This window comes from Panthera tigris, chromosome D1 (genome assembly GCF_018350195.1).
Source record: "Panthera tigris isolate Pti1 chromosome D1, P.tigris_Pti1_mat1.1, whole genome shotgun sequence".
NCBI classification, from domain to species: Eukaryota; Metazoa; Chordata; class Mammalia; order Carnivora; family Felidae; genus Panthera; species Panthera tigris.
Window position 1 is genome coordinate 113,489,759 of NC_056669.1, and position 27,426 is coordinate 113,517,184.

Consider the following 27,426-nt stretch of genomic DNA (forward strand, 5'->3'; position numbering starts at 1 on the left):
ATGGGGGTCTAGCTCTAGAGCGTGATGCAGCTAGCTTTTTAATTATTATTCAAATAATTTGTTGAAGGAATACACACGCGTGCTACAAGGACCAAAGGCCCCCACGGGTATCTGGTGGAAGGCACCGGTGCGACTCACCCACGTTCGTCCCCAACCACTGGGTTCCCACCAGGGCGGCCGGGCTGCTGCGGCTTACGTGTGTCTGCGCTGACTGCAGCGGGACGAGTGCCGGCTGTGGGCTCCGTCAGCCGCGACAGCCCGGGTTGAGGTTACTCCACCCTGTGTGGTCACAGCCACAGCTCCGACCGTTCAGGCAGGGCTCTCCTGGGACAGATTTTTAGACAGGACTCCTCTGGGTCACTCCAACGCTCGCTTGGCCATCACTATAACAGCAGCCCCTGGGTACTGAGCTCACTCTGCCAAGCATCGCTCCAGGTTATTTCCCGGGAACGTATCTCCCCACGTCCAGGTGAGCGGTCGGACCGATCGGTGACCTCACAGGGCATCGGACCCTTCTCGTGGGCCTGGCCTGCTTATTCCTAGGGACGCTTCCCAATTTCCAAGCAGCAGAGAGCCCAAGCCAGTGACACGGGCCCGACCCGCGTGGGTGCGTGTGAGCACGTGTGCGCGTGTGTGCGTGCAGGATGCGTGTGTTTCAGGAGCCGGGAGAGAAGAGGAAGCAGGAGGTGGGGGGGGGGGTGCTGAGCTGGCCCCTGTCTGGGGGCTGCCAGAGGAGGCAGGGTCCTTGAGTCCAGCATCCTAGGAGCCCTCAAGAGGCTGAAAGCTAGAAGCCTTGGGCTGCCGCTAAAGCAAGGCTATTTTTAGCTCAAGAACATCTATTTATAAGTCTGGCAGCCCCTTGGAGTCAATAAAACCAGGACTGGAAGAAAGCTGTCTCAAGCACCGCGTGGTCTCTCCCACTCTCCCTAAGGCAGGAGAGCACCTGCAGGTACAGGAGGCAGGGTGATGGGGCCTCTCCCAGGCTGGCCGGCTGGGGCACAGAAGGCCAGAGGACACTGGGTGGGGGGGGGGCGGGGTGCATAAGAATTCAAGCGGGGTGGGGGACGCCTTTTGCCAAGTTGACCAGGCAAGGGGAGGTCAACTTGCCCAAGAGCTGAACCAAGCAGGTAGTGAGGCCAGACCGGAACACCGGTGGGCTGGCCTCCACCTGCTCCTGGCCACACGGCCCGGTGCCCATCACAAGGGGTCTTCTGTAAACACTGGGCGTCCTGCCGGCTTCTGCCTCTTGCTCCCCTGCCTCCCTAGGTCAAGAGCTTCAGGCTCTTGATGGGTCTTGGGTGGGTGAGTTGACTGGTCAGTAAAGGCCCAGACTTGTGTGGGTCTGGGCCTGTGGGTTGTGATGCTTTCGGCCGGGGGTACCCGGGGCCCTCACCTGGCCCGCACTGCTTGGTGGCCCCCACGGGGCCAGGGTTGTGGCCACACCGGCCCTGCCAGTCCCTACGATCACCACAGGACACACCTCAGCAGCAGCCATAGGGGCACTTGGAGGGACACTTACTGCTCACAGGTCCTGGCAGGTGCACACACACACCTGGGGCCACACGGCAAGGTCACGGGGAGAGAGGGAGGCAGCGTCTCTAACTTTTTGGGGTTGAGGGTGGCGGCTGGGGTTTCTGGAGTGGTCAGTCATCAAGGTCACCCAGGGCTTTCTAGAGGGAACTTCACGGGTGGGGCGGCCTGGCTCTGGCTCTTTATCGAGTTGGGTAGCTGGCAACGTGCTTATGTGAGATGGGTGTCTCTGAAGTGACTGCCTCGGCAGTGAAAGGCTTAATGCCAGGCACTTAGATTAACAATCAGAAAAGCTACTCATCGGGCACTTATGCTACAGGGGTGGATGGGTGGGTGGGTTAAATGGTTGGGCAGATGGGTGAATAGGGGTATATGGGTGGTTGGATAGATGAGTGTGTAGATGTACGGATGGATGGGTAAAAGGGAAGATGGATGGGTGGACAGCAGGTTGACGGATGGGTAAACGGAGGCAGCAAGAAGGAGGGAAAGAAGGTAGGTGAGTAGTAACATGACATGGTGCACTTCTGCTGGTCTACCTGATATTAGAGCTGGGTGCTAACCTTCATTCTACCGCCAGATTGTATGCAGGCTCCTAGTCCTTGCTTATAGAAGATGGGCAGTAAGTGTCCAGTGTAAAACCCACAGCTCAGAGCCGGAGACTACCGTATAGACCCAGTTCAACCCTCCCCGAGGCCCAAGGAGGTGTTAGAAGAGAGACAACCGGCCCAAAATGGAGTCACCTGTGCTAAGCTCCCAACCAGCAAACAAGACTTAACATCTAACCCAACTGCACTTTCAGCCCCTCCCAGGAGTGAACTCAGTCTGGAATTTCCTGGTCAGCACCAGTGAGGTCATCTGCCGGATCAGACCCCTCCCTTCCTGAAACAATCCACTCGTTCAACCTCCTTGTCCCCTCCAGCCCTTCTGCCCAGAAAAACCTTCCATTCTATACAACTCCTCAGAGCTTCTTTCTACCTGCTAGGTGGGGTGTTGCCCAATTCGTGAATCTTTGTATAAAGCTGATTCCACCTTCAAATTTATCCAGTCGAATTTTGTGTTTTAGCAAAGGGAACTGACATTCCGACGTCCCCCAGAGTTGGGACAGAGTTGGGGTAGGCTGTTTCCTGATCTCTGGGTGCCACTCATCCCAGCTAGCAGTCCCTGGAGGTGTCCTGAATGGGGCCAGCCTCAGTGGCCCCTCAGGCCCCTTCCAGCTCAGACCCTGCTTCTGAGGTTCAGACCTGAGGGGCTTAGAGGAGGGGAAGCTTGAAGCCACTGGTTCTCAGGAAGGTGGGGGGCTGGCCTCTGAAAGCCAGGTTGGATTTGGAGCCATGTGTAGAGGGGACAATGCAGCCAGACCACAGAGAAAGGGTGGGGGTGGGGCTGCATGCTCCAGCGGGGCGGAAGCTGACTGCCTCTGGCCAATGGGTCCAATGGGAGGTGCAGTGCGAGGCTCAGAATACCCGTGGGAGGGGGTGTTGGGAGGTTGACCTGTTCTCCAGAAAAGTGGTCCTTCCTGAGAAGCCATGGGGCCTCCAAGGGTCAGAAAAAATGGAAACTGTCAGGGGCTCCTGGGTGACTCAGTCGGTTAAGCGTCCGACTTCAGCTCGGGTCGTGATCTCACGGTTGTGGGTTCAAGCCCCGCATCCAGCTCTGTGGTTCAGAGCCTGCTTGGGATTCTCTCTCTCTCTCTCTCTCTCTCTCTCTCTCTCCCCCCCCGTCTCTCTCTGCCCCCTCCCAATCGAGCTTTCTGTCTCTCTCAAAATAAATAAACTCTTAAAAAAATGGAAACTGGCAGTTAGGTGTCCCATTCTCCAGAAAGGGGTGCTGGACAGACAGGCCGACTGCCAGTGGAACTTCACAGGGCATGTCTTGTGCACCTAGCATGAGCACTCGGGAAACAGTTCTCCCTCCGTGGAGGGGCTCCTTCAGCCAACCCCCCAGAGTAATCTCAGCCTTCGGTGGGGGGGGGGGGTGGTGGCTAGGCTGACAAGACAGTCCCAGGGCCTCCTCCCGGCCCTGGGGTTGGGGGTGTCTCCAGATAGAAGGTCATCTCTGAAGGAGTGGCCAGGCTTTGACAAGGGTGCCGATAGCTTGATGAAGGCAAGGGGACGGGAGTGGTTCCCCAGAGGACAGACCCGAGGCAGGCAGGCAGGAGGGCACCAGGCTGAGATGCAGGGGCCAGTGCCCAGAACCTGAGGAAGCCTTGGTGGGCTGGGGAAGGACAGTGCCCCATTGCCAGAACACACACAGGCCACAGGGCAGGGTGATGCCAGGGGCAGGCCTTTGCTAACCTGGCAGGTGCCTGGAGAGAGCCCCTCTAGCCTTTCCAAACCGAGCAAATCTTCCAAGGACCATGTTCCTGGGGAGCACCAGGGGAAGGGAAGGGCTGGGGGGCGGGGCCTCAGGAAGAAGAGCGGTGGGCGGCGCGGGACCCCCGTAAATCGGACGGGACTAGAACACACTGGCGTTCGGACGAGGGGCCTTCATTCCGGAGGGAAGAGGCAGAGGCCACGGCGGGCTGCCCTGTGCAGCCCGGTGGGAGGCTGCACCCCTTTTCTTTGCAAACACCAAAGGTGAAACCAGAGCGGCAAAGGCCTTTCCTCAAGGCAGCCCAGAGGGGTAGTTCTGAGGACCGAAGGGAAAGTTGCCCCCTTGCCGCCACCACCCCTGCCCCCATCTCGAATGAAGGGGCTGTGTCCCCCAAGCCTGCCTCGGGTGATGCCGCGCCCAAGGTGGGATCCGCCACACCCCGGGGCACTCACGCACACCTGGGGCAGCCCGGGGCCCAGCAGGCCAGGTAGCTGCCCAGGCGGGGGTGGTGGCGCCCTTGGCTTGGGGCCGGCGGGAGCCAGACTCAGCCTGACGCAATTGGCGGACGTAGCTATAAATAGCCAAGGAGAGCTTGAAATAGAAGTGGGGGAAGAGAAGGGGGAGGGGGCCGGACTCCTGGAGCCGGTGGAGGGGAGAAAAGGCCAGAGCGCCCGAAGCCAGGAGGTGGAAGACAAAGCCGGGTCCTAGAGCGCCCCACCCCCACCCAGCCTGTCTAAGGGGGTGTTTGCGCACAGAAGCAGCTGGGGAAGAAGGGTGGAGTCAAGAACCCTGCCGGCCCAGGGCGGGGGTGGCGACCGAGGGCCACAGCCCCCGCTGCCTGTCCCAGGCGGAGAGTTGGACCCTCTTGATGCCTAACGGGACGGGATTCCGTGCCCCTCCTTCCTCAGCCCCCTCCCCAGTTTAGCCCCTGACCCAGGAGCCCCTTCCAGCACCCCTCACACAGCTCCCAGGGACTGAACTAGTCTGCCCAGGAGGGGGCTCCACTAGGCGTCCCGTGCTTGCAACGTGGAGCCCCAACGTGCTCTGGGCTCAGAGGCAGGAGGACCTGTCCAAGGCCACGCTGGGCTGATGCCGAGCGGCGATCTTTTCTCTCTTCCACCTGTTTATTTGGGGGGTCTGGGGACTTAGTCCAAGACGGGGAACCACAGGCCTGCAGGGCTGAACCCCCACAGTGAGGCCCAGAGGTGGAAGGGAGAAACCCAGGGCCTGCTCTCTGCACTCCCGCCCCTCCCCGTGATCTCTGCCCAGGTTCCTGCCCCAGGACACCCCCCGCCACGCGCCCGCCCCTCTCTGCTCCCGATCTGTTGGTGGTCAGCCTTGGGGAGGAGCGTGGGCAGGCTGGTGGCCGGGTGGCAGGCGTTACGGCTGATAAAGAACGAGGGGACGTCGCAGGCGCAGCAGATCAGGCCCTTCTCCACACGTGGGCCCTAACGGGAAACTGCAGGAGGGGCAGGCTGGGGTGGGGGAGGCGGCGCTCGGCCCTCACCTCTCCCGGCAGGTGGTTGGCTGCCCCGCCCTCCCCGAAGCCGAGGACCCAGTTGGAGAAGGGGGCAGCCGCTCCGCCAGGGGGAGGACGGGAGCGGCCCCGGCGGCGCGGGCGGGGCCGCTGGGATGAACGGTGACGTCAGCCCAGGTGAAGGGCCGCTCGGGGCCTGGCAGCTGGCGCGGGAGCAGCCGGCCTCTGGTCCTGGGCTCCCTCGGGAGCGCCCCCACCGCACTCCGGCCCCCGGGTCCTCCTCCCTAGAGGCCCGATCCCACCCCCCCCGTCCCCGCGCCCGCACTGCCCCCCGCAGCCCCGGGCTCCGACGGTCGAGAGGTTGTGCGCGGTGGGGGCGCCGCGCCGCCCGCGATGAGCTCACGCCGGGAAGGGCCGCGCCCACTCCTGGACGCCCGCCCGCCAGGCCGGCCGCGGCGCCCTTCATCCTCAAAGCGCCGCGCGGGTGCTCCCGGGGCTCCCCCCCCCCCCCCGCCCCCGCCCCCGCCTCCGCGCGCCCTCGTCAGCCCGCTAAGAGCGCAGCAGGGCTGGCGCGCAGAGCACCTGCTCGGCGTGGGAGCCCGAGGCCCGCGCGCCCCCACCCCGCGCTCCAGTCCTGGCCCCGGGTGGCCGAACACCTGCTGGGCAGGGCGGCGAGCGTCCCCCCAGAGGGTGCCTTTCAGACCCGGGGTCGCAGCGTGCGTTCCTCTGGGCCTCGGGCTCGGATCTGGCCCCGCGGGCCACCCTCCTCGCGCTCCCGGAGCCGCGAGGGCCGACGGCAGCCCGGCAGCGCCATCTGCTGCCCGCGCCCGCCAAGAGGGGGCGTCCGGGTTGCCAGCCGAGTAGCCCCCAGCCTGTGCACATCCCACCTGGGGGGAGGGGGGGGAGGTTGGGTCTCCAGCGGCCTTGAGCCCCGAGGCTCCCACCCGCCCCTCTTCTGAGGGCCTCGCCTCGTCCCAGCCTCAACTGCCCTTGAGCCGCTCTGGGGCTCCGGGCCCCACCGGAAGGTCAGCCACACCCGTGGCTCCCGGGACACTCGTGCAGTCGACTGCCCCAGCTGCATCACCAGTCAGATTTCATCCTCGACCTTCAGACCGGGAAATGCCAACACCGGCTGGATCTCAACACCTCCAACTCTCTTCCCTGCCCCAGCCCTCACCCCTGCAGCTCTAGTAAGCAGTACTGGTTATTGTTCTTGACTCTTACCTGCCTCACCACCCCCCCCCCCGCCCCAACCTCTGCACCTCTCACTGGATGGTTCCACCTGCCGCCACCCCCACCCACCCATCCTCCAGGGCTGTCTACAAAGCACCCTCCTTTTCTCTTCCTAGAAGGTGCCCCTCCCCTGGTCTTCAGGCATATTCCATGCCCTCAGCGGCCTCACCCGGTCCTAGATGCGTGGCCTTGCTAGGGTCCCCTCCTTGGTGAGGGGACACACAGTGTCCCCCTCTGCTGGGGGCTTGCCTCTGTCCCCCACTGTCCAGCAGAGCCTAAAACTGAGAGTCCCCAACTCTGCCCCCACTCTCCATGGGATTCTCCCTATGTCTATGTCCAAATGTCCCCTTTTTGTAAGGACACCAGTCATGAGATTAGGATGCACTGTAATCTTATCTTAACTAATTTCATCTGTAAAGACCCTAGTTCCCAGTCAGTTCACATTCTGGGGTACTGGGGGTCAGGCTCACACATATCTTTTGTGGGAGGGACACAAACCAGCTTATAACAAGGATCAGTGGAGGGAGGGAGTTACCCACGTGCACTTCAGGACCACCAGGGGGAAGCCACTCAGCCCTCTCGCGCGGCCCTGCCCAGCAGCCTGCCCTGGGCACAAGGCTCTGTAGCAGCGGGTCTGCAGAGCGGCCTCCAGGGCTGACTGGTGACTTTGCAGACCAGAGCAGGAGAGACGTTGATCAGGAAAAGCCATCAGGGGCCATTTGGCTCAGGGCTTCTCACCCGGACACCTTTCAGGGTCACCTGGCAGCATCTTTGCATGCCGATCCCTGGGCCCCACCCTGACCCCCAAAGTCAGACTCTAAGGGGGGGGGGCAGGCATCTGTGTTGCCAAAGTTCCTCCAGGGAGTTTGCTGTGCTAATTGATGGGGGGATCTAGCATTGGGACCCTAATCTAGTGGTTCTCACCCATCTGATGGAGGGGATGAGGGGTGAACCCGAGCTGGTTAATGGCAGGCCAGGAGGAAGGCCATCTCTTGGCTCCCTCCCAGGCCTGATCCTTCCACTACCACTTGCCCAGGGCCATCATCTAGGGACCCTCAGCCTGCCCTGCCCCAACCAACCCTTGGACTGGAGCTTGGGAAGGCTATGGAATAGATGATGAGGGGGAGGAGCCTTGGGAGTGGGGCCCCTACCCCTGGCCTCAGGCACCTGCACATTCTTCAGGCTGGTTGGAGCCCAAAGCCACCCAGTAAGGGAGGGGTTAGGGAGCGGTCGCGTGGGAACCCCTGAAAGGGGTGGGTGAGAGGCAGTGAGACCTCTGTGGTCCCTGTCACCTTGTTCACCCTCTTCCTCCCCCTCGGGAGGAAGCCCCGACCAGAGAGAGGGGCTGAGAGCGGCTTTTTAAGGCCCCACTGAGGTCTTTGAGCAGGAGGCCCAGCCATCCCCGCAGTGGCCAAGCTGCAGCCCGAACTGGGGACAGAGCTGGCACCCTGCTGTTCCAGCTCCCTCCAAGGAACCCATTTCCCCCCCCCCACCCCCCACCCCCGCCCAGGCCTCCCGGGGCACAAGGCTCCCACCAGGATGGCCTCTGCCACACCGGGCCCGGCTCCTAGCTCTTGGCTGCTGCCAGTGGAGTCCGCATCGGCCCCAGGCCTCCTGAAGAACTCAGCTGGCCGGCCAGCGCCCAGTCCGTCCCATGGGCCCCAGGGGCCCCAGTGGGAAAGGCAGTGGGAGCAGAGCTGGTGGCCTCCTCCCGACCGTGAGTGAGAATCCATGTCCGGCCTGGCTCCACCAACTCCTCACGGAGCCACCCCGGGCAAGTGTCCCCTCGCCGGGCCTCCGTGTCAGCCCACGAGATGGGAGTGGGGGCAGGGAGAGATTTCGCTGCCTTACTTTTCTGCTCCCACCTTGTGTGCATTTTTTTGGGTTTACTAACAAGTACTGGGCCACTGCATAAAAGAGACCCTTCAGCCCTCCAAGTTCCCCCGCCCCCCCCAAGTCCCCCCACCCCTGCCCTCATACAATGGCAGATGAGTGGCAGGGGCCATGCGGCATGCCACCACAGTGAATCCACGGTTCCTGTGACAGGGAACGTGCAAAGATGCCGCCACTTGAAGGAAGTAGTGCCTGGAGAAAGGGGCATCTGACAGAGGCCTTGAGGGATGAGCAGGAGTTCTCTAGAAGGAAGGGCATTGCAGAGAGATGGAACAGCATGTGCAAAGTTCTATAATGTGACAGAGCATACTGGTTCGGGCCACGCAGGTCATTTATTGACCAGGCATCAACCCTGGGTCAGGTGCTCTTTGGGCTACAAAGCGGGGTTAGTGTGGGGAGAAGAATGGGGCTGGGTCCGCCCCTGAGGGTGAAGAGAGCCGACCAGGCCGACACCTCAGAAGGGTTGCTGGGAGGCTGGCACCGCAGATCCAGGAAGGAGTGGCGGTTCTCCCACTGGGTAGAGGTGGCGGGCTGGGTGGCGGGCACAGACCAAAGGGCAGTTCCTAACCCAGCAAGCCAGAGACCTCCCTGCTCCCAGGTATGGCCTGCAGGTGACCCTGTGGGGTTGGGTCCTCAAGGGGCAACCTGAGTGGTCTCCACCTGCTGCCTGCCAGGTACTCTGTCCACGTGAGATGGGGCGGGAGCTGGCAGAAGGCCTCACCTGTATCTGGAAAGACAGTTCTGAGGATGGCTGAGGATGCTGAGAGAGAATAGGCATGATGGTGTGTGTGTGGGGGGGGGGGGGGTGACACTTCCTACCAGGCATTGGGACAGTGGGTCACGGCTTGGCCTGGGAAATCGTGCCACCCTTCCACTCTTGCCGCCTCCTCTTGCAGGGGCTCCCCTGGGCCCTGTCTTCCAACCCCGGCCCCTCTTGAGCCTGCTCTGGTGGCTGGAGAAGATCCTGCTGGGGTCAGGGCACCCCCAGCCCCTGGATGCCTCCTCCCCTTTCCTGGAAATAGAGGAAGATGGGGCTTCCTCCAAGCACTTCGCCCCACCCTGGCCTCCGGCAGAGGCGGGGGGGGGGACCCCAGGAGGCGGGGCCGGATGGGGACCTCTCCAAAGGCCAAGGCGGGCAGGGGCAGGACCTGCTGGGACCTCCGGGCCAGCGCTGGGGGAAGGCTGAAGACCAGCGCTGGGCAAGTCGAACAGGCAAAAACACCTGCAGATTCGCCTTCTTTTGAAAAACTGGGAGACCTGGCGAGGCTCGGCCTGGGGTCCTTGGCAGCAATAACCAGTGGGAGATCATCTGGATCTTGGGGGCCTTTGCTGATGGGACACGGGAGCCAGGAGAAACTTACCTTCTTGAGGTCATTTCTTGCCGTCCTGAGCTGGACGGCAGAACAAACAATAAAATGGAAAACGTCCCCGTCTGCGGGAGAAAATCCACCCGATATTCAGGCCTGTGAAGGCAGGACACGTTTTCTGTGCTTAGTCTTCTGCCGCAGAGGGTCCAGGAAGAGGGAGTTCTTCTAGGAGTGAAGGTCCAGGGAGAGCCGAGGTTAGCAGCGCCTTTGAAAATCCCAACAGGTGGGGCACCTGGGTGGCTCAGTCGGTTAAGCGGTTAAGCAGCCGACTTCAGCTCAGGTCATGATCTCACAGCTCGTGATTTCGAGCCCCGCGTCGGGCTCTGTGCTGACAGCTCGGAGCCTGGATCTGCTTCGGATTCTGTGTCTCCCTCTCTCTCTGTCCCTCCTCCGCTCATGCTCTGTCTCTCTCTGTCTCAAAAATAAATAAACATTAAAAAAAATTAAAGAAAATCCCGACGGGAGATTCAAGCGAGTGGAATTCAAGTGATTCACCATTTGGGTGGGGGAAAGTTCCAAGTCCCGCCTTAATGATTCATTCCTTAAAAAAGAAGCTTGCCTGTCACCTCAGAAATTGGTGTTTAGTTAATGACAAGTCACATCTAGATTAATGACACTTGGCAAATCTATAAGTCTTTGGGGACTTCCAGAGTCCCATCTAGATCCCAGGGCAAGCATGTCATATGTGACTAAGGAACCACCCCTGTTACGGGCTGAACTGTGTGCCCCAGAAGAGGCATGTGGGTGTCCCAACCCCCGGACCCTTTGAATACGACCTTATTTGGAAATAGGGTCTTTGCAAGATAAGACGCGGTCATTAGGGTGGCCCTGACCCGATGGCCGGTGTCCATATGCAAAGAGGGAAGTTTGGACTCAGACACAGAACCCACGCAGGGGGAAGGCGGTGTGGAGAGGGCGGCAGAGAGAGGGGCGAGCGGTCCACAAGCCAGGGAGTGCTGGCAGTCACCAGACATGCAAGGAAGATCCTGCTGCCACCTCTATTCCGACTCCCGGGCCCCAGGACTGTGGAGCCATGCACTCCCATGGTTTTAAGCCACCCAGTCTGTGGCCGTTTATTACAGCAGCCATAGGAAACTGACACAGCCTCCCACCCAAATCCGAATTTGTTTTTTCACTAAAGGTTGGATCTCCACCCAGAAGTCCCAAAGTGACAGCCAGTATCCTGGGGGGAGGGGGTGGCTGGCACATCATCCGAACTCAAGCGTAACGATGAGACTTCGGACGGTGAAGAAAACACGAGAAGTCCTTCGTTCGAAAGGTCCCACCCTTCTTTAGGTGCCGGATGCCCTCAGGTGAATAAGCAAGGTGGATTCTGGGAGCGGAGGCACCGGCTGGCGCTGGTTCTCCGTGGGTGCCGGCTGGCCGAAGCTGTGAGCAGGGGCGTTGCAGTCACCTGCACGTTCCAGGATGGATGAGGAGGAGGAAGGAGACCTGGGAATGCCGGGGGGGGGGGGGGGGGGGGGGGGGGGGGGGGGACAGACCCAGCCCTCAGGCGTCCCGGGGTGTAACCTGGGCCAGCGTGCTGAGCCACACCTGTAAGAGAGATCCCTGAGGGCCCCCGCCTGGGGGGGTAGCGGCGGGGTACACGGAGCATGAGCCTGGTGCCTGGCTGGTGGCGAGCACCCCAGAAGCGATCCCAGGCGATATCGGTTATTGGTGTCCCTATCGCTACCTTGGCCCTGAGCCCTGGCTGCCCCACGGGCCCCAAGTCCTCTCCCTCAGCACCTAAGCCAAGTGCACCACCAAGGGGCTTCCTGCTTTCTGCAGGGGGAGGGCGCTGAAGCCACTGTCGCCCAACACCCAGGGAGGAGAGCCCCGCTGGGAAGCAGGGCACAGTGGGAAGATGGGGGGCTTGGGAGCAGAAGGTTCTGGGATCCCACCCCCCTTGGGCCGGTCCCCGCCCCTCGAGGTCTCCTGCCTGACGACCACCGCCCAGACGCCGTGGGGTTTAAGTGAAGGAGCGTGTACAGGGCAAAGCTGGCCCGCTGTGGGTCTGCAGGAGGGCGTCTCGGTGTTTGCTAAGGGCTTAGGAGGGTTGATGCCGCAGGAAAGACACAGCGGCCACCCACCACGGAAGCTGTCATGGGACTGGCTTCCTGAGTACCCCTTCCCAAAGTGTTCCCCCCCCCCCAGGCCAGCTTCTCAGACAAGCAAACGCTGACCCTTTGGGGTGGGGGGAACGGAAGGGGCTGCCGCACCCAGCCTGCCACCCCCCCGCCCCGGCCCCCCGCTGCTCCTGCACTGCCGGCGCGCACCCTCAGCCTTACTTGGGACTGTACCCGGCACAGGAACCCGCTCGGGAGGCAAGAGGGAGCCATTGTTCTCCGGCCTCCAGAGTGGAGGAGAATGTGTGTCACGAGGCGCGCCCGGTGCCAAGGCCTCGTGGCGGGGTGGCCAAGCACAGGGAGGGGGTGCCCTGGACCGACCCGGGCTGTGGGCAGGGGCCCGGTGGAGGGCAGTGAGTGAGCCCGAGGGACAGACAGGGTCAGTCCAGACAGAGGCAGTGAAAGAGGAGGGAGGGCCCCGGGTCAGCCGTTGAGCAGAGACCCCGCTTTCCTCTGAGACTAGGCCGCGCGTTCACGCTTCTGCTACAGGTGTCAGCCTCCACCCGCAACAGGACCATTTCCCTGGGGGGAGTTCCTGCCGGTCCTCGTCTAGAGCAAAGCAGAATTGGGCAAACCAAGCCCCGTCTCCCGGCCCAGGAGCTCCCGGCTGGCACGGCCCCTTGGAATCTGGGCAGAAGGCGGGTGCCTGGTGGAAAAGGTGAGGTTGTGGACTGGAGCCTGTGTTAGTAAGAAAGGAACACAAACTGGGCGGCTTAACACGACAGAAATTCATTGTCCCACAGTTCTGGAAATCGGAGCCCCCGAGTCTTTCGGGCGGGCAGGGCTGGTTCCTCCCGAGGCTGTGAACGAGGATCCGGCCCAGGCTACCCCCGGCTCGTCCTCCCCTGTGTCCTCACGCTGCCTTCCTAACCCTCTGCTCCCGCTTCCTCCCTTTTTATAAGGACACCTGTCATCCTGGATTAGGTGCCCACCCTCGTCTCTGTGTCCTCATCCAAACTAATTTAATCTGCAATTACTCTCTTTACAGGGAAGGTCCCATCCTGTGGTCGTGGGGGCAGGGGACACCCAGCATTCTTTGTCCCTATCATTGGTGTTATTGTGTCTGACGTATTATATGTCTCATTTTTTCCCATTGACTGTCGGCTCTCAATAGCCTGTAAGCTCCATGGGGGTAGATTCTTGTCTGCTCTGTCTGCCCACCGTATTCTGAGCACCTTACGAGTGCCCGGCATATACTTAGCACTCAGTACTTATTTGCCAAATGAATGAAGGAATGAATGGAAAGAAGGAAGAACGGATTGAAAATCCTACAAGTCCGGGGTGCCTGGGTGGCTCAGTCGGTTAAGCGTCCAGCTTCAGCTCAGGTCACCATCTCGCAGTTCGTGGATTCCAGCCCTGCGTCAGGCTCTGTGCTGACAACTGGGAGCCTGGAGCCTGCTTCTGATTCTGTGTCTCCCTCTCTCTCTGCCCCTCCTCTGTTCACTCTGTCTCTCTCTCTCTCTCTCTCAAAAATAAATACACATTAAAAAAAAAAAAAGAAAAGAAAATCCTACAGGTCCACCTCCTGCTTAAATAGACCGCAAGCAGAGCTTTGTGGCCAGAGAAGTCACAGACAGGCATGCCACCGCCCCAGACCTGAAGGACACAGACAGCGAGGTTCCTGTCATTCTCATCCTCCCCCCGCCCGCGCAGGAGGTGGAGGGGCGTCGGTGACTGACAGTGTGCTTGCAAGTTTAAAAGACACGACTCCAACCGCGGCTGTCCTTCGAGATGTGGTGTCCTTCCTGGAGCAGGTCGGCACATTTGTTACGCAGCTACGGGTCTCACGGACGCGACGCGCCCCGCCTCAGAGCAGCGCGCTGTCCTGTGGCCAGACCAGCAGTGTGCCCCTGCCTTCATGCCGCGGGGTCAGATCGTCTCCTGTTTTCCATCCCAGTTTGGTCCACACAGATTCTGACCGTCTCGGCACGCCTCAGGGTCTCACACCATTCCACCGGATGATAGCTTCATGCCAATAGGCCGTGGAGCCCAGGACTTGGTGAAATTTCGGGAGTTCAGTGGTCTGGGAATGTCAAGATATCTCCTGCAAAGTGGAGGACAAATCTTTATGCCTTGATCACCGTAACGACAGGAAGAAGACAGACATCCGGACGAGGGTATCAATTAGGTAATTGCCTTTTACTTCAAGTAACGGCAACAGGGAAGAACAGTGACGTAATCAAGAGTTTTTTCCGTTAAAAGGAGTGCAGAGGCAAGAAGTTCGGGACTGCTGTGGGGGTCCCAGAGCGGAAGCGGGAACCCCATTCTGTCCTGCTCCTCTGCCTCCTGGTCCTGGCAAGCACTAACGGAAGAGAGAGATGGGGGGGGGGGGTCCCGGGTTTTGGAGCAAAGCCATGTCACCTGAAAAAATAAATGGCGAGTCTTTGAGATGCAAGTTTTGGCTTGCCACCGGGCACAATTCAAACTGTACATCAGATGGGGGGGGGGTGCCACACGACCATGCGATCTGAGCTGCCCATTAGGGACTGGGTGACACGGGCCGTAAAGTGGGGTGTGCCTAGCCATGCGCCATCATCGAGGGAAAGGGGATTGACCTTGAGCCCAGGTAAATTGCCAGGAGCAGGTAGGCCACACTCCCCATAGGCCCCGTCACACCTGCCCGCTTCCGCACCTCCAGCCTGCACCGGTGAGCTCTCGAAGTTTCCTATGACACATGTGGCAAGGGTTACTCCCATTTCTCCAGCAAAGACGCTGAGTCACGGGGACATTAAGCAACGTGTCCAAGTCACCCGGCGGGTTCGAGGAAGAGCTGGGGTCTGACTTTCCGACTACCGAGGGGACGAGGGGACGTAGTTCGGCCGGTACACGGCGGGGGCGGGAAGGAAGACGGATGTGACCGCAGCCCCTCCCAGGACTCCCATGCCCGGGGGAGCCGGTCGGCGAAGACGGCGGTGGCTCGAGGCCGGCGGGGTCAGCGGGAGCTCGGAGTCCTGGGGGATGGCGGTCTAGGTCGCCGCACCAGGTGGAGGTGCAGCCTGACGAGGGGCTGGCGGAGGGCAGGGTCGTGAGAGCGGGCCACGGCCTCCCGTCGGGTCGCAGAGATGAGGTCCCTGGCGCGGGGCTGCGTGTCCTTCCTTTCCGAGATATGACGGACTCGGCGACTCTCCTCTTCTGCCATCTGTCTCCTCCCTACTTCAGGGGTAGTCGGTGGCCAGGGTTGCACACGACGCAGGGGCGTTACGGTCGCAGAGCGCGCCTTTCCCCCCCTCTCAGCAGTGTGGGCGCGGGGACAACGCGGTTAGGGCGAAGCAGCGAAACCGGGCGGCCTCGGGCCTCCCCTCCGGGGTCCTCGCCTCGGCAGGCGGGGTGCGCCCCCCTCTCCAGAAGCCTCCGGCCCCTGGCTCAGCCGAGGCGCGGGAGCGGGAGCGGGAGCGGGGCGACCCCAGCCGGCAGCCCCTGGGCCCCGTGCGGCCACCCCGCCGTCCCCGCCGGCCCTCCTTCGCGGGGGGGGGGGGGGGGGGGAGGCAGCCGTGCCAGGCGGGGGGTCCCGCGGGCCGTCGGCCACTGTCACCGCCACAACGGCGGAGGACGGCGGCTCGCCCGAGTCGCCCGCGACCCGGCCCCGTCTTCTTGCTCCGCGGTCTTGGCGGCAGCCGCCCCCGCCCCCCGACGTGGCCCCAGCTGGCTCCGGTGCCTCGGGCATCGCGCCCCTGCACAAGCCCCGGGCGCCCCGGCACCTCTCTTCGGAGGCTTCTGGAAGGGAAGCCCGCGGCCTCCCGGTTTCCCCGGTGACCTCAACACGACCCTGGCCTCCCGCTGCCGCAAGGGACGCTGGGAGGACACGGGGTCGCCGGCGGCCCTCGGCTCTGGGGACGGCGGGACAGCGGGGGCTCACCAGGCCCGTCGCCTGGTCCCAGAAGCCGCCCCCCACCCCGCCCCCGCCCCCGCCCCCGGCCGCGCCGCGAGCTGCCGCTGTCCCCCCCCCCCCCCGGGGCTCCCCTTTCCCTCAGACGCCCCTGCGGGCGACGGCGGGGGGGGGGGGGTGGTGGGGACCCGTCTGACGCGTGAACCGTCGCGTCCGCAGGGACCGCAAGGGGGCATCAGGGGACCTGAGGGGAAGGGACTTGGGGGGGCGGGTCCTCTGACACTGGGAGGGGCTGCTTCCCTCGGGCCTGGCGGAGGTCGGTCCCAGTGCAGGGGGACATCCGGGGTTGTGAGGGGACATCTGGGTGTGAAGGGAACATCCGGGGTCTGAGGGGACATCTGTGGTGTGAGGGGACATCCGGGTGTGAGGGGACATCCGGGGTTGTGAGGGGACATCCGGGTTGTGAGGGGACACCCGGGTGTGAGGGGACATCCGGGGTTGTGAGGGGACATCCGGGGTTGTGAGGGGATATCCGGGATTGTGAGGGGACAGCCGGGGTTGTGAGGGGACATCCGGGGTTGTGAGGGGACATCCGGGTTGTGAGGGGACATCCGAGGTGTGAGGAGATATCCGGGGTGTCAGGGGACAGCCGGGGTTGTGAGCAGACGTCTGGGGGTATGAGGGGCCATCCGGTGTGAGGGGACATCTCGGGTGTGAGGGGACAGCCGGGGTTGTGAGGGGACATCCGGGTTGTGAGGGGACAGCCAGGTTGTGAGGGGACATCCGGGGTTGTGAGGGGACATCCGGGGTTGTGAGGGGACATCCGGGGTTGTGAGGGGACAGCTGGGGTTGTGAGGGGACACCCGGGTGTGAGGGGACATCCGGGGTTGTGAGGGGACATCCGGGTTGTGAGGGGACATCCGGGTTGTGAGGGGACAGCCAGGTTGTGAGGGGACATCCGGTGTGAGGGGACATCTCGGGTGTGAGGGGACAGCCGGGGTTGTGAGGGGACATCCGGGGTTGTGAGGGGACATCCGGGATTGTGAGGGGACATCCGGGTGTGAGGGGACATCCGGGGTTGTGAGGGGACATCCGGGGTTGTGAGGGGACATCCGGGGTTGTGAGGGGACAGCCGGGGTTGTGAGGGGACAGCCAGGTTGTGAGGGGACATCCGGTGTGAGGGGACATCTCGGGTGTGAGGGGACAGCCGGGGTTGTGAGGGGACATCCGGGGTTGTGAGGGGACATCCGGGATTGTGAGGGGACATCCGGGTGTGAGGGGACATCCGGGGTTGTGAGGGGACATCCGGGGTTGTGAGGGGACATCCGGGGTCGTGAGGGGACAGCCGGGGTCGTGAGGGGACAACCGGGGTTGTGAGGGGACATCCGGGGTTGTGAGGGGACATCCGGGGTTGTGAGGGGACATCCGGGATTGTGAGGGGACATCCGGGATTGTGAGGGGACATCCGGGGTTGTGAGGGGACATCCGGGATTGTGAGGGGACAGCCGGGGTTGTGAGGGGACAGCCGGGGTTGTGAGGGGACAGCCGGGGTTGTGAGGGGACATCCGGGGTTGTGAGGGGACAGCCGGGGTTGTGAGGGGACAACCGGGGTTGTGAGCGGACGTCTGGGGGTATGAGGAGCCTTCCGGTGTGAGGGGACATCTGAGATGTGAGAGGACATCTGGGGTGTGAACGCACCGTCCGTGGCGTGAGGGGACGGTCTGTGATGTGGGGGAACATCCGGGCTGGTGAGGTGACGTCCGAGGTGTGAGGAGATACCCGGGGGGTGAGGGGACATCCCGGGGCGTGTGAGTAACCGTCTCGCAGTGGGGAGCGGGGCGTCGAGGCCGCCCTCCGCCCCCATCCCCCGCCACGCCCCGCGCCGGCTCCCTGGCTGGGCGCGCCTGGCCTAGAAGCCGCCGGGACTACGCGTCCCAGCAGGCGGCGCGCGGCGCGTCACTTCCGGCGGCGCCCGCGGCGCGCGTGTGGGAGTGTGCGAGCGAGTGTTTACTTCCGGCCGCCGCCGCCGCCGCGGGCTGAGGGCCGAGCGTGTCGGGCGGCGGGCCCCGAGCAGCCATGGACTGGCTCATGGGGTGAGTGGGGCGGCGGGGCAGGCGGGCCGGGGCGGCGGGGCGCGCCGCGGGCGGCACGGGGCCGGGGCGGCGGGCCCGGGCGGAGCGGGCCGGCCGGGCGCGGGGCGTCTCCTCGGGGACGGGGCGGCGGACGGGAGCTGCCGGCCGCGGGGCTGCGGCGGCGGCCGGCCCGGGCAGGACGGACAGGCGCCCGCCCCCGGTGACCAGCGCGGGTCCGGCGGCCGCGGCTCGCCGCTGGGCGGGGGAGGGGGGGGGTTGGGGGAGCGGCCGGGGCTGTTCTCGCCGGCCGCCGCGGGGAGCCGGCCGTGGAAGAAAGAAGTGTGTCGCCGGCCGGGGACGCTCCGCGGGGGAGGGGGCGGCGGGCACCGCGGGCCCCCCGTGCTGGCGCGTCCGCCGGCGGCGGGGCCCGGGCGGCGGGGCCCGGAGGGCGGGGTGCGGAGCAGGGCGGTCCGGGCGGCGGCGGCGGCGGCGGCGGCACGCCGGCCCTGCGCGCGGCTGGAAACCCGGGAAGCACAGCGTGGCGTCGTCTCCAGAAGTTGCTCTCCCCGAAGCGAGCTCGGGTGAAAACTTTTTTGTTTTTGAGGAACGAGAGGGGCGGCTACTTTTCACCCGGTGGCGCGGCCCTCGTGCGTCCCCCCCCCCCCCTCCCGCCCGACGCTCCTAGCGCCCCCTCCCCCGCCCCGCCGCCCCCGGGGGCTGGGCTGGCAGCGCGCAGGTGGAGGTGCCCGGCCGACCCCGCAGACCCGGCAGGGGGGGGTGGGGGGCGAATGGTCTTCGTGTCCGGGTCCGCGCAGGGCGGGGGTGGCGGGGGTGGGGGGAGGGGGACGGCGTGCCCCTGCCCGGCCCGCAGGTTGGCCGCGCGGGCCAGTGACGGGGAGACCGGCGGAGGTGGGCACGGGAGGGATGGATCCAGAGGCCAGAGAGAAGTTCGAGCTCGGCAGGGGGAGGCCTGGGCCCAGAGGGCAGGGCTCGGGCCGCGTGGGGCGGGGCGGGGGGGGGGGGGCGCTCCGCTGGCCGCCTGGACAGGCCGGCCTCCGTCCTGCGCCTGCTGCTTGGCGGCGGTGTGGCTTCACGCCGTCAGGTCACGTCTCCAGACCCGCTTTTCTAACGCCGTCCGGGACCTGGAAATGGCAGCGCCGGCGGGCCAGGTCCGGGGAGGAAGACCGAGGCGGCGGAGAAGAGCGCTTGGCGCGGGGCTGGGCACTGGCGACCGTGGGCTGCGGCAGGACGGGGATGCGTTTTGTGGGAGGCCTTTGTACCCCACAGGCGCGGAGGGTCGAGGGCAGGCGGCCGTGTGTGCTTATTTGGACCCTCGACGCTCTCTGCGTGGACAGGCCGCCCCGCGACGCTTCGGGGAGTGGACGGCTGATGGGCCGAGTTGACTTCCCGGCGCCGCGGCCGCAGGACCGGTCCGAGCGTGGGGTTGTTGCGGGAGCGGCCGACTGTTTCGTCGTCCGCGTGGGATCGCTCGGCGCGCCGGCCCACACGTGCCGAGCACCCGCCGGCAGGCGGTCTTTTGAACCGAGTTCCGTGCTGTGTGCCCCTTCAGTCGTCGCGGCCAACGTCCAGAAGCTGACCACGGTTAGGCTAACCGGGCACTGTTCTCGAGGCCCTGGGCGAGACTGCAGCCGGGGCGGGGGGCGCAGTAAGGTCATCGGAGCCTTTGCCTGCTGGGTCCCTTGCTGAGGAGGCCGGTCCACGTGCTGCAGGAAGACCGCTCTGAAAGGGCCGGGGCTTGGAGCCGCTGCTTCCTCGGGCCTTAGGAAGGGCAGGAGCGTTTCCTGCCGCCTGGCTGTGGGACCGGCGGTTCCGAGAGGACACTAGAGGCCTCGGCAGAGGGATTCGGACGGGGTCTGGTTATGCGTGCGTGTGCGTTTTTAGTTTAGTGGACTGTGTATCGGGGGTTGTGAATCAGAAGTTCTTCAGCAGTTCCTTAACCGCGGGCCTCCCGCCCCTTTAAAGAAAAGTGACGCGGTTTCAGTTGTCACGCAGTGACGTCCCTCCAGAGCTGGTCATCCTAGGACGTGAGAGCTGGGAGGGCCCGGTGCCGTCTGCCCCTCCCGCACCGTTTACTGAGCATCTGCTGTGGAGAAGGAGGATGCCGAGGCCTTGGCTTTCCAGCTGCAGAGGGAGTGACCAGCACAGACCCCAGGTGGCCCTCCCGCTGGTCTCTCCTAGAGGTGAGCCAGCCCGCGGCGGGTGAAGAAGCTTGTGCTGCCGGGCACCTTCTGCGTGCTCAGCGCGGGGCTTTAGTTGCCCATTGGTCCTTTCTCTGGTTTTCAACCTGGAAGAATTGAGGAAATGTGTTGTTTTTTTTACCGTTCCTTGATATTTTTCTTAATTCACACCATTATCAACCAGCTAGTCTGAACTACAGTTCTCTTATGTTTTAAACAGCTTTTCTTCTTTTTTAAGAAAGTTTCTTTGCGATGGTTCATCTCGGGTGACAAAGTATGGACTCAACTGTAGTAGCAAACGCCGCTCCCGCCCTCTATGCTGGCAGCTGTCACAGGCGGAGCAGCCAACGGACGTACTTGTCTGTCACAGAAAGTGCTCTGCTGAGTAACACCGGCGGCCTTATCTGAGGAAAGGGAGGTCTTGCCGGAAACCTGCCGCGGGAAGTTGAGAACAACGCCAGCGTGTCACGACTTGCCGTTGCAGTTCGCTGGGACTTAACCTGGAGGAGACTTTTGCGATGCGTAGCTTGCCTCCGTGTGTTTTACTGCACGTTTCCTCTGCTTGGCGTGGAGCTGGCTCGTGAGCTAGGTGCAGAGTAACTTTTCTTTCTCTTCTTAAAGAGTAATTTCTGACTTGAGAAGGGCCACCACTTCTCGTGTGGCTGCCTCTTAAGTCCTCGGCGGTCTCCGTCCTGGACAGTTGATGACGGGGAGGAAGCGAGCCCCAGAAGAGACGCTGCGTGAGCTAGATCAGACTCCGCGTGGTCCCAGACAGTGAGGAGCCCTACACGTAGCGGGGAGTGGCTTGGGGGAAAACTTTTGTCTTAACTGGCAGTGACGGGCATTTGTGAGCAGACAATAAGAGTGCAGTTTAGTTTTTACCCAACAGAAAGCACAGTCCAGAAGCTTCTGAGCATCTGGGAATGTAGAAGAGGAAATGCACTTCCTCCCGCTTCTGAGTGGGGGGAGCACCTCAGCCCTCCCGCTGGTCGTGGGCGCGGCCGACGGGGTGAAGTTTGCAGGGACATGCCCGCCCTCCACCCTACAGACCGGGCCCGGAGCCAGGGCAGGGGCAGGCGCACACCAGCCCCCTTCCTGGGGCTGTGGCCGCCCTGTTGTTCTTCGAGCGGCGGATGAGGTGGGTGACGTCCGTAGCTCAGAGCTCTCCGGCTCTGGCAGGAGAGCCGCCTCTGGTGTTGGCAGTTTAGCGCAGGCCACGATGGAAGTTGGCGCTCCTGGTCAGCCAGCAGGCATTTCTAGATGGCCACGGGGCTCTCTGGCCTGTCTGGCTTGGCCTTCGGAATCTTGTGCTCCGTTGAAGGACATAATTCCTGTGTCCGTGTACCTATGCAGGATTTGAATGGGGTGTTGCATGACTTTTTCTTCGCACTTTGGCTCATGGGACGACTGGCCTGGGACTGACCACCAGGTCTGATCGTGTGGACACCCAGACTGGACTTGCCTGAGTCGCCAGGCTTTTTTTTTGTTTTCACAGCCTCATCGAGGTATAATTTACGCAGCGTAGAGTTTACTTGTTTTAAGTGCGCAGTTGGGTGACTTTCAGCGAAAGCACAGAGCAGTGTTGCCATCGCCCCGAAGGAGCCTCGTGACCATCGGCAGTCACTCCCCTTTCCCAGCCCTGGGTAGTCCCTGACTGGCTTTCTCTAGATCCGCCTGTTCTGGGCGTCTCCCGTAAGTGGAATCACAACACACGGTCTTTTGTGGATCTTCGCTTAAGCATAACGTTTAAAAGTTTGCTCACGTTGCGTGTGGATCAGCCATCAGTCCTTTTCACGGCCAGGTGACATTCTGGGGTACGGAGATACGCACACTTGGCGTCTCTGTCGGTGGTCTGGGTTGTTCCCACTGTTGGTCGATCGTGAGTGATGCTGCGGTGACCCAGCCTTTTCTGACAGTGAGTCGGACCACTTCCTCAGCTGAGGTTACCTTCGGGTCCGGACGGCATCCACTGTCCGCTGTGGGCCGGGCCCTGTGCTTCCGAGATCAAGGAGACAGTCTTTGCTTTGTCAGGCTGGGAGAGGAGGGCCGCGGACACTGGTGACCCAGCGTGGAGGGGTGAATGACGTAGAGCTGGGGTGGGGAGGCCAGGCCGGGAGGGTGGCTCAGAGCAGGGGAGCTCATATGGGGAGATGCGTAGGAATTTTCCAAGCAGAAAGGAAGGACTGTGGCCCCGGCGTGTGCAAAGGCACGGAGGCATCGATGGAAAAGCTGTCTTCCAGCTGGTGACCCTCTCGGAAGCTGTGATCGTGGAGCTTCCAGGAACGGCCGTGGTACAGACGGCTCCACCTGGGCGGCTGTTTGGGCCCGGGCTTGCTGAACTTCTTGGCTGCGGCCGCTGGTGCGTTCAGATTCCCGTTAACACGAACCCCTTTGTGGGGTGAGCCCGTGCAGCTGGGTGCTCTCAGCGGCGCCTCATTTCTCATTTGTCCTCCCACTTGGGGTACCCCTGGGAGCTTTGCAGGGAGCATCCCAGCAGCTGTGCCTCTGCGGGGAGACGGGACACGCACTCACCAGTGGCGCTGCAGACAGGCTCTGCCGCCACGGGGGTTGTGGCCTGGGAGGGCCCCGGGGCCACCCTGATGGACGCTGCTCTTCCCACTAGGTGCCACCGCCTGGTGCTTGCTCACCAAGGCCTCTTCCCCAGAACCCAGAAAAGCCAGACAGCACTGGGGGGGGGGGGGGGAAGGGGGGCTGGCTGCCAGACCTTGTCAGGAGCTGGCGGTGGCTTGGGAGGGGCTCACTTGGTACAACGGGGCTGTTGTTCGCTCTAAGGCCTGCCGTGGGAGGGAGCCGTGTGGTTCGGGAAGGTGGGTGCCGGAGGCCTCGGCGGGGACGCCTGTGCCGGTGTTCCTGTGGTCGCGGGGTCTCCTGCTTCGTCCTGGGAACCGACCGGCTCTTGGCTTTGTCGTGAATGTGCTCGTGTGGCCTGTGAGGTGCTCGGTGAGGCGCTCTCTGCACTTTTTGGGCACAATGGTGCTGGGAGCTAGTCAGGGGGCTGGTCTCGGGCCCTGCCCGTGACTTGTGTGTGTGCCTTTCCTCCCGTCAGTGTCAGCCTGTCCGGAAAAGGAGGTGGCGCATGCTGTTCCTGTCCGACTTGGCAGCAGTGCCGCCCTTCTTTGTCTCCCGTGTTTGTTTTTCTTCCAGGACAGGACTGCTCCTGGCCCGACACACCCACCGGCGCCGGGAGCTGCTCTGTAGAACAGTGCGTGGAGACGTGGACGTAGGAAGAGGTGAAACCAAGGAGTGAACTGTGGAGGCCTGAAGAGGAAAGAGGGGGGTGCTGGGTGGGGTGTCCAGGCCACGTATGAGCTCTGGCGCTGTTCTTGTGTAGAGCCATGTGGCTTTGGGCGGTGACCGCATTCACGTTGTCACCTCCTGGTTCCTTTCTCTTTGAAGACGGTTTCCTTTGCTAGCTCGAGAGAGCTGCCAGTGCACGGCTGCTGGGGTGGGACATACTCTCCTCCTTCCTGCAGCTGTTCCTGGGCACATCCCTGGCAGAGGGGGGTGTGTAGTCACAACCTGTCACACCTTTTTGTTTGTTTGTTTGTTTGCTTGTTGGGGATGTCGCTGCTAAGTTGGGTCATGGTGGTGATTTTTGGTGTTAGTTGAGCATTTCTGCGTAGGGTGGGGGCAGGGAGCTCCCGCAGGGGCACGCACCTTCTCCCCCAAAAGGCAGGCTGACCGTTGGCAAGCAGGGAGGTGTGCCCTCTTTCCCCTTAGGGTCAGGGGACCTCTCCCCTCCAGCCTTTGCACCAGGCTGGCCCTGGGCTGGCAGACTGTTCTCTCCCAGAGAACGGCGCCTCTGGAGTCCCGTGGTCTCGGGGCTCGGCCTGCACTGCCCGTGCTCACCAAAGTGGCCAGCCCCCCACTTCACTGGCTGTGTCCTTCAAGGCCGGCAGGGAGACCCTCCCCAACCCCAAACGGCTTACTGGTCTGACCCCCAGCAGTAACGTGGGTGGCTTAGCCAGGTTGTGGATGTGTGGCCCACATCCAGTCCTGGGGTCCACTGGACTGGGCCCCATCGTGCCAGGTAAATGTGTCTCTTTTCTTGGGCTTTGGGTGGTGTCTGTTGCAGTGAAATCAACCCCAGAACTTAGTGGCTCCGAACAAGGACCACCATTTCTCTCACCTCTGGGTTGATGGGTGGGGCCTCAGTTTCCCCGTATGGCCTCTCTGCATGTGGACTCTGGAGCAGCATTCTCAAACTTTTTGGTCTCAAGCTCCCCTTACATTCTTAAAAATTACTGGGTTTAGGGGTGCCTCAGTCGGTTAAGTGTCTGACTTTGGCTCAGGTCACAATCTCACGGTTTGTGAGTTCAAGCCCCGTGTCGGGCTCAGTGCTGACAGCTCGGAGCCTGGAGCCTGCTTCGGATTTGGTGCCTCCCTCTGTCTCTGTCCCTCCCCTGCTCGTGCTCGGTCTTTCAAAAATAAATAAACCTTGAAAAAAAATGATTGGGTTTATATGGGTTGTAGCTATACGTATTAGTAAATAAAATAAATTTACAATATTCTTTAATTCACTTAAAGAGAATGGTAAACCCAGTGTATGTCAACGTAAGTTGTTTTCAATTAAAAAGTAACAATATTTTGCAGAATACAAAGCATGGGAAGAATGATCCAACTTTTTGCAAATCTCATGAGCTGGATCCCTATATCTCCTTTTGGGTTCGTTCTGTTATAATCTTACAAGTCACGTAGCTTCTGGAAAGCTCCGCTGTACACAGGTGAGAGAATGGGACTGAGAGGCAAGTACCGTCTTCAGGTTGTCATGAGAGGAGCTTTAACCGTGGCCCCCCAGGTCACACTTCAAGCACCGTGACAGGGGCTCTCTACGTGGCCTTGCTGCAGCAGGAGAGCCACGGTGGAAGCTGTCAGAAGATGAGTGTCAGCTCTGCTGTGTCGGTCAGACAAGTGACAGGGCCACCCAGATATGGTGGGAGGGGACGGACTCTCCCTCCCGAAGGGGGGAGGGGGGCCACGTGTGGGGAAGGGGAGGGCTGCCGGCAGCCCCATCTGCAGACCAGGGGGCATGGGAACGTTGGGCCGGTTATTGCTGGAAGTCGGGGGTCCGGGTGCACGGGCCGCTGTCCTGCAGAGGTGCTGAGCCCGTGTGGCTCCGGGGCAGCTGCTTCAGGTGTGAGTCCTGGCGCCACAGCTTGTTCAGGGCCCCGGAGCCTCTGTTTCTTCATCTGCGACACGGCCTGAGTCGTCACCTTCCTGACAGCGCTCGGGGGGGTTTTGTGAGGCGTCCGCGTGTGGTGTGGGTGCACCTCAGGCAGCTGTTGTAGGGAACCCCCCTCCCCCAGCTGAGACGGGGCTTAGCACCGGCCGGGTCTGAGAACTCATTTCCGGGCCTGCAGTTTCTTCCTGGAGACCTGGGGGTGGGCTGGTGTGCGAGCGGTCCCTGCCCTGCCCCCCCCCACCCCCCCACCCCCAACCCCGGGTGCTGGCTCCGGTGGCCGGCATACGTGCTCAGCGCCCCAGCGGGGCCGGGTACATGTGAGGTGCACACGGCTCGCCATCCTGGCTGCTTCCCTCCCAGCTTGTCTGCCCCCGAGAACCTCACCGCACCGCAGCCTCTAGAGTTCCGCTGTCACCTTGCACGTCACCTTGTCCCTGTCACCTCCGTCCTGTTCTCGAGAGCTGCTGTTATGTGCGGTGAGGCCTCGTGTCCCGGTCCCTAGGGAGAGCCCAGTCGGATGAGCACACCATCCTGCGGGTACGGCTGCTCTTGGGACTGCAGGGTCGGCACCTGGAGCGTGACCCCGGGGTCCTGTGGCGGGTCCGGCTCTCAGGGCGACCGTGGGCAGAGGGCGAGGCTTCGGGGGCTCGGTGCTCTCTGGAGACTGCCTGACCCCATCCCCGAGCAGAGAGTGCCTTCCGTCTGTGACCTGCCGGTTCCCAGTCCCACGGGGCCTGAGTGGGGGGCGTCATCCCGCCACGCTTGCCTTCCCTGCCAGATGCCAGCGCCTCTGCTGACACAACCCCAGCGTCGTCAGAAGGGCGCCGGCATGCCCCGTTTGCCGTCTCCTGCCTCCACCTTTGCGCCGTGGGGGTTGCCGGCTCATCCCTCTCATTCCGCGCCCCATGCCTGTCCTGACACCGTCACACGCTGGCCCGCACGGGATGCCGTGGCACCGGGTAGCGACGGCGGACCGTGGCCTTTGTGATCGATGACGCGGGTGCTGTGGCCGCTTCTTCCCTGTGCTCTACCGCTTTCTTGGTTGTGAGCATGTTCCTGCTGCCAAAGAGGGGAGGCTGAGAGGGCGCTGGCCTCACCGAGAGTGGCTCTTCGTCACCCTGCCGTTTGAGAGGAGCATGCCTGCCCCCCGCTTGTTCACGTTTCCCTCCTTCCGGGCTCCCCACGGCCATTGTGCCCAGTATTTTTCCCAGAGTGGACTCCTCATTTCCTTCTCCTGCTCCCCCCCTCTGGGGGCAGCCGCCCTCCGGGCCCTCCACAGGTGGACTCTTGTCACACTTCCCTCCTGGGCTGGGGGGGCCGTGCCAGGTCCTCCCCACCTCCTGTGCCGCCCCTGCCTCTTGCCCTCACTCAGCTCTCCCCCTGTGCCTTTCGTTCTCCACCCTCTGTCCCCCTGCCTTCCCCCCCATCCCCCACCACCACTTCCCTTCTTTCCCTTCATGTCTGGGCCTGGTGGGGGGCAGTCCCAGGGCAAGGCGGTAAGGTTCAGCAGCAGAGGCCGTGGCCCGTGGCCCTGCCTATCCACGGGCAGCCCCTAAAAGGAGACACCTGCTTTAGCATGAGCGACGTGCCTGCGTGGCGTGTCTGGTCCTGAGTGAGCAGCCCGTGGTCCGTGGCTGGGCTCCATCAGCTGAGCTCCATCTGGGGGAGCACTTGAATTGAGCCTGCTTCGGGATGCACGAGGGGTATACATACATGACCTGAGGTTAGGCTTATCTCTAAACCCGGGTGGCCACTTCTCCAGCCGTGGAGCAAAGGAGCAGGCCCAGCCCCGCGAGGCCAGCAGCACAGAAGTAGCCGCCGTATTCCTGGCAGTTTGTGAAAAGGTGGTGGCTTTCACAGTGCTTGTTCCTTCTTCCTGTCTGCCCCTCCCTGGGCAGGCCTCTGAGGGGGCCATGGGGACACTGGCCTCAGCTAGGTGCTTTAGTTGCTGTCAGTCAGGTGATTTGGCGAGACCCGGGGCCACCCCAGCTACACTCCACGGGACGGAGGCTGTCTCCCTCGTAGAACACACGTGGCCCGTCAGCATAGGACGCAGAGCCAACGGCAAGTTCCCTGGCTGTAGGACCCCAGATCCCATGCTCAGAGCCTGTCGGCTTGGTCCAGCCTACCAGGTGGGCTCTGGCTTCTATACATGAATGTGGCCCCTTTGGCTCGTCCTGTGCATCCC

At 62.7% G+C, this 27,426-nt stretch overlaps 1 protein-coding gene and 1 long non-coding RNA gene across 4 annotated transcripts in view; one reads left to right on the top strand and one right to left on the bottom strand.

Annotated features, from left to right (window-relative positions):
* Positions 1–14,059: 14,059 nt before the first annotated feature.
* Positions 14,060–17,674, bottom strand: LOC122231453. The gene is made up of 2 exons (XR_006208702.1): positions 17,464–17,674; positions 14,060–15,089 (listed from the first exon to the last, which is right to left on the bottom strand). It is a non-coding gene; the product is annotated as an uncharacterized LOC122231453 (long non-coding RNA).
* An 86-nt stretch (positions 17,675–17,760) lies between these two features.
* Positions 17,761–27,426, top strand: part of MOB2 (MOB kinase activator 2) — a 75,137-nt gene continuing 65,471 nt past the window's right edge. The window contains exon 1 of one of the 3 annotated variants that reach the window (XM_042959505.1): positions 17,761–17,858. In XM_042959505.1, the coding sequence (XP_042815439.1) occupies positions 17,842–17,858 (17 nt within the window). In that variant the 5' untranslated portion in view covers positions 17,761–17,841. Of the gene's footprint in view, positions 17,859–18,891; positions 20,625–20,663; positions 21,174–27,426 lie in introns of those variants that run through there. The other 2 variants (XM_042959508.1, XM_042959507.1) reach the window with 2 other exon arrangements.